Genomic DNA, 6,113 nt, shown 5'->3' on the forward strand with positions numbered 1-6,113 from the left:
TCATTTATCAGGTATTTGTGCTGAGGTTGAAGTCTGCATGTCACAGTAAAAATGTGTTTTTCCAGAGTCGTCCAAGGGCGGAGAAGTACATAACATCCTTGCCGACCCGCCAGGGCCAGAAGAGGAGGAGGACGACAAAGAGGATGACAACAACAACAAGGAACAACATGCCAGGAGAGAGGTGTTTGAATTTGAGTTGTCCGACAGACCGCTGCTCCCCTGCTACAACGTCCAGGTGTCTCTGTCCCAGGGGTCAGTTCAAATGTCCCTACATTACAGATTTATATAGATATCACAGAAAACATGATAATAAAACAAGGATAACCACAAAACAGGATGATCTGTCCTGACATATAAAGCTGCATGTCATCTGCATATAAAGGTATCATGTATAGCTAACAATAACATCAATGAGATCTGTTGACATAAATGTCCTCTCTAGTTGCTCTACAATGTAATGGCCTTCTCTAATTATTACGTTCCACAAAAATCCCAGTACTACCTGCCACTATATTCAAAACCCACTCAAGTGCATGGGCGATCAATGCTAACATTGATTGATTTTATACTGATTAAACTGAATATGTGTTAAATCAAAATGTAGATATGAAAATAAATACTGAACAACTACATACAACATTGCCAAAGACCAAAAATGCATCTTCACTTCCCTGGTGGGGTGAGCTGAAAACCATGTTAATAACTCCCAGTCTCTTGCTGGCAAGATAAGGACCCTAAAATTAGACTCAGACGAAACGGTGGTTTCATCATGGTTTCCTATGATGTCACCTCACTGTTCACCTGCATCCCGACTTCAGAGGCAGTTGCCAAAGTGAGGAGACGACTTATCCAGGACAACACATTCTCTGATAGAACTAAACTATTCTCAGACCACATTTGCACTCTGCTCAGCCTCTGTCTCACTACCACCTTCTATGAATTGATTGGAACAGCATTGTCATACCATACATAGGTAAATCGGGAAAAACCCTCAGGACAAGACACCCAGGCACATAAAAAGTAATGTGGTCTATGCTAACTAATGCAGTAAAGAATTTACAGATCTGTACATCGTGAGATGAAAAGAACACTGCACAGATGGAAGACATGAGAGACAACTCCTCAGAAAAGGACTCAGCCATCCTTCTACTTCTGAAAGAGGAACACTAATTTCAGGAGAGCTTTGGCCAGACACAAAAGATAGTTTGAATCTGTAGCAAGCGACAACTTACAGAAAATGATCTCCGTGCACACAGACCACTAAAATGATGTAGTCTGTTAGCCAGGCCAGTGGCAGTAATGAGTCTTTTTATGGATACATGTGGTCACAAAAGTTAACATAAGAACAACGGTGGATTCTAATGGTTTCGAATAAAGTTTTGCGATGACAAAATGCAGTTGCCTCTATGAGCAAGCCAGAAGTACAGAACTAAAAAATTGCAGTTGGCAGTTGTTGATTCTATGGTTCTACTTCTACTCTCACTGCTCTTCTTCTACTCCTAAGTATGGTGTACGAGTACTCGCACAACTTAAGTTGCCTGCAGCTAAAATGTGCATGGCCAAAATCGCTTCATTTTGTGTATACACAACAATAAATGCAGTGGCGTTTTCGAAACCCTCCACCCTGGAGTTTTCTGTCTTTCGGTTTGCTCTGTATTCAGGCGTTCCCGTGAAAACAGACACCCAAAACAGAAAACGTTCTTGTATAAATGAAGCCTTGCAGTGCTTTCGTGGGATCTCTCCCCAGAAAGTTTCACAATGGTTTATACCCGACATCACGTGAAGACCAGAACGATTCACACCCCTTTAACAATGCAAATCACTGCCAACCACCACCAACGACCACTAATGACAGCATTCAGTAAAACGCAGTAAATGTAACTCCAGGATTTGGGAACACTTCTCTTTGATGTGGATGACTAAGAACATTCATAGACATCAACTACATCATCACGAAATTATAATCAGACTTCTAAACTGATGGTTAAATATAATTGGTTGTGACAATTTCTTCAATTTGGTGAGACAGCTACTCAAAACCTTGTCCTCAAGGGCTGGCGATTGATTGAGAGGTGTACCCTGCCTTTGCCCCGATATGCAGCTGGAAAAAGCTCCAGCAACCTCCCTGTGATCCCTGAAAAGGATAAAGCAGTTAAGAGAGAGAGAGAGAGAGAGAGAGATTAAACTCTTGTATACCTAACCCAAAGTTCATGCAACCATAAATGGTACATTCCCAATAGAGGTTTCAGGACACACTGTCCCAGCTGCCCACTCAGTCCATTGGTATTTTCCTTGGCCATAGAGCACTTGTCTATTACACTCAGAACATTATCACCAATGACCAGGACTTGTAGTAAATGACAGTGCCTCCTGTCCCTAATTAATCATTATACAACATAAGATCCGCCATCACATCTACTTTTCAAAGGCAAGATTGGCTAAAAAATATTGGTCCACCATCCTTAAAACAGCATTTAAAATTGATCTTCAATATCATGTAGTTATGGACATATTTGGTAACAGATAGCAGACAGACATTAGGTAAAAGCCATAAAAATATGGCTTAAATAAAATAATAATAGAAGAACATTATTACATTGGAAATCAAAACACCCACTCAGTGTCTGCAAAATATCCTCTAAAGGTGTCCAAAGACAAAATTTATGTCTGGGACCCACTGTTGATGCATTTAAGGTAAACTTAAAACGGAGCCCAGCTAATTACCACTTAGCAGTCATCTTGCTATTATATTTGAGACTGTGGTTGAATTCAATTGAACCATGTCTTGTTTCATGAAAAGTTTTAGTGTTGGAGGTTCTATGTTGGATATATAGGTATAACATATGTACGGATGCATATGAGCATTGTGATCCTGCACAATGTGTCCACGTACTATGCCGCTGATGCACAATCAAATATCTTTTTTTAAGTAAAAAAAATTCAATTTCAGCATTGCCTAATTTAATTCGGCCATCATTTTTCATACTTTTCTTTTCGACAAATCACAACCTGTATAGAATGTCACATTTGAAAAGAAATACCCGAGCTGGCTTGTACAAAACCCGGAAGTACGGGTCCATAAAGCGGACTGCGCGGTGACGCTGTATTTAGGGGAGAAATCGACCAAGTAAGATCAAACCAGATTTAAAGATGCTGTAAAAACAATGAACTCGGAGTTATGAAACACAACTTCATCCATCGGTGGTAAATGAAGTCGACCAGAGAGAGAGAGAACGCACCCGCGCACACGCTGCCGTTCACACCTTTACCGTAACGTCTCACAGTCATGCGTTCCAATTAAGGCGGTGGAAGGAAAAGAACGGGGCAAGTGAGTGAGGGAACGAAAAGCGGCAAAAAAAGAAACGCAATCCTCAGAGGAGAGGATGTAAAGAACGAGGGAGCGATAAAGCCGGAAGAGGGGGAGAGGTCGTTAACGAGGATTGCATCGCTGTGGCGACACGGCTAATTGGCTTCCACTTCGTCTTCCTCCCCTGTCGCCTTTCTGCTTCTCTCTCGCTTCTTTTTTTCCCCTCTCGTGTCTGATGTAGTATTAATGGCTCCTCCAGGGTACAAGGCCACCGGCTACATGCATTCATTCCACACACATTCACGAAGGCTGCTTCAACATTCCACAGAACATTCCTGCAGAAACTGGATGTAAAGCAACATGTGGCCTTGTCCACTGCTCCGTGTGTTGACCACATTAAAATCAATAACCGCACCGCTCACATAGCCTCCTCCTCCCTCCTGTGATATTTATGCAGGTTTTGTCTTCTTAAGACACATTTCTAACACCTTCTCTGTCTCCTTCCTGCAGCCCCAGGAACTGGCTCCTCCTCTCTGATGTCCTGGGCAGGCTCCGGATGACGTCTCGTTCTTTCCGACGCCTCTTTCCACAGCTAAATGTGCAGTCCATCCCCGAGGATGAGTTTTACCGCCAAGCTTCTCTGTCGCAGCTCCTGACAGGTCCAGACGAGCAGGATCTGGCTTCATTCAGGCCGGATATCAAGGACCCACTGGAGCTGATAGAGGCTACGCCTGAGCTGGCGGGCATGCTTGGATCTTCCCTGGAATTTGTGGACACTCGTCACCTGGAATCTTCTCCACCTCTGACCCCACCTCCACCACCGTCACTGCACCTGCCGCCCGAGCAGCAGCAGGATCCAACCAAGGCAATTTCGAAGACAGACAGTGAATCACAAAGCAGGACCGTCAAATCAGGCCAAAGACAAGGACTAAAAACTGGAGAAATTTCTGCTGCAACAGCGAAAACAGAAACCAAAATGACATCTGGCGTTTGTGAAGTGCAACAACAAGCATGTAAAAATGACGTTGGTGCCACAAGTGCGAAATCAAACGTGACGATAAATGTCAACTTATGGGAACAAAGTAAACATACCAGAATTGCTAATTCTGCTTCCAAAGTTGACTCCAACATGTGGCAGCTACAGAGACAAAACAGGGTAACTTTGGAAGAGGTCAACTCAGTTCTTCTGGATCCTAGAAGTGTCACTGTCTTGGAACCCCAAAGAAAAACTCATTCGGACTCCAGCACTTTGGAGCAAAGCAGTAGTAATGCTGGAATTGCGAACTCTGCCAACCCAGAATCTAAAATTGATGCAAGAACATGGCAGCAACAACAGCTCGGAAATTATTCTGCGAGGAATTCCCCAGCTGTGCCTGATGTCAAAGTTATACCGCGGTTACGGAGTAGAACTGCAGGGAATTCAGACAACAATGTTCCATTGGAGCAACAGCAAATGCTAAAAGACTGCGATTCAGCCAATTTAAACGGTACAACAGGCAGTGCCACACTGAAACGACAAAATCCACCCAAAACGTTGGATTCTACAAAATCTTTGGTCAATGGGAGACTTTGGGAATTGCAAAGACAGCGGAATAAGAATACGGTTATCACCGACCCCGCAAAGTCAAGTGCGACAGTTGATGTTCGAAAATGGGAACAGCAGGGAATAAAACAAATAGGTGGCAATAGCCCAGCAACCAAAAGAGAAGCTAGTTTCTGTGACCTCGGCCAAGGTGCTAAAACCATAAAGGTGGATCCCGCCTGGCAAAGGAGCCTGGGTAATGTCAGAGTCCACATCAGAGATCTGGGAATGAACGTGTTGGGAGGTACCACCATCCAGAGAGACCTGAAGAAAGAGCAAGGGAAGGTTAGCGGAAAGGCCGTCAGGGCTAAAGCAAGATCGTGACAATGGAACGAGCTTTTCTCTCAGAAGAAGAAAAAACGTGATTCGGTTTTGTACATATGTGAAAATATTCGGACAGAGTCCTCTGTAGAGTGATGTAAAAGTACGTCTGTGCGATACATCAACTGTACATATGTTTTTATTTATGGGTACAGGTATGATTTTAAATTGTATGTACATAAATTTTGGTGATGTGGTTGACAAGAGAGGAAACATTAGTGTGTAATTTTGTATTAAAATGCAACTTCTTCATCACAAAAATGATGTCCAATAAATGAAAACCCAAAAAAATGTGTTGCTAATTAATGCTAATTCATTATGTAAAGATACTACCCTTTTAAAGGGCTAGAAATAAAATAAAAAATTCTAATTTGTAGAGATCACAATCATTTGCGTGACATGCTAATTAAGGACAATTTAGGGTTCTAAAAAAGACATTAAGTGTTGTATTCAGTCTGCTAGCTGTTGCTACGTGTCAGCACAATGAATCAACATATTTAAGTAGTTGAAGCAAGAAAGTATTCCAGTAGTTGTTTTCAACATCAAATTATCAAAGCTAACACACTAACAAAGATCAGCATGCCAGAAATGTTCGTTTTCCCATCAAATAACTGCTGAACCTTATTTTGTTTGATTTGGTGCACCGATTAAAGCTTCTACGTAACAAAAAATCCATGTAATTCTGGTTAGGAAGCGACGGTTTTTATGCACAGAGCTGTGCGAGTCCAGTAGTTAAAGTGTGTAATTGGGCACCAATTTGCATTTTATTTACAGTGGGCCATGTGCCTGTGCATGTTAAACAGCCTGTAATTAAGGCGGTACAGAAAAATGGTAACATTTCATTTCTAGTGGATGGGAATTCTGCTGATTGGACCGATGACCCCTTACTCTGGCTCTGAGGAA

The 6,113-nt window shown here is 42.4% G+C and overlaps 1 protein-coding gene across 3 annotated transcripts in view; it reads left to right on the top strand.

Annotated features, from left to right (window-relative positions):
• The window catches only part of LOC130522593 (BCL-6 corepressor-like), a 28,750-nt gene extending 23,227 nt beyond the window's left edge, over positions 1-5,523 (top strand). For all 3 annotated transcript variants that reach the window (XM_057027130.1, XM_057027131.1, XM_057027128.1), the window contains 2 exons: positions 66-252; positions 3,818-5,523. In XM_057027130.1, the coding sequence (XP_056883110.1) occupies positions 66-252; positions 3,818-5,213 (1,583 nt within the window). In that variant the 3' untranslated portion in view covers positions 5,214-5,523. The remainder of the gene's footprint in view (positions 1-65; positions 253-3,817) is intronic.
• The last annotated feature ends 590 nt before the right edge of the window (positions 5,524-6,113 follow it).

The sequence above is a fragment of the Takifugu flavidus genome, chromosome 3, assembly GCF_003711565.1.
Source record: "Takifugu flavidus isolate HTHZ2018 chromosome 3, ASM371156v2, whole genome shotgun sequence".
Lineage (NCBI taxonomy): Eukaryota > Metazoa > Chordata > Actinopteri > Tetraodontiformes > Tetraodontidae > Takifugu > Takifugu flavidus.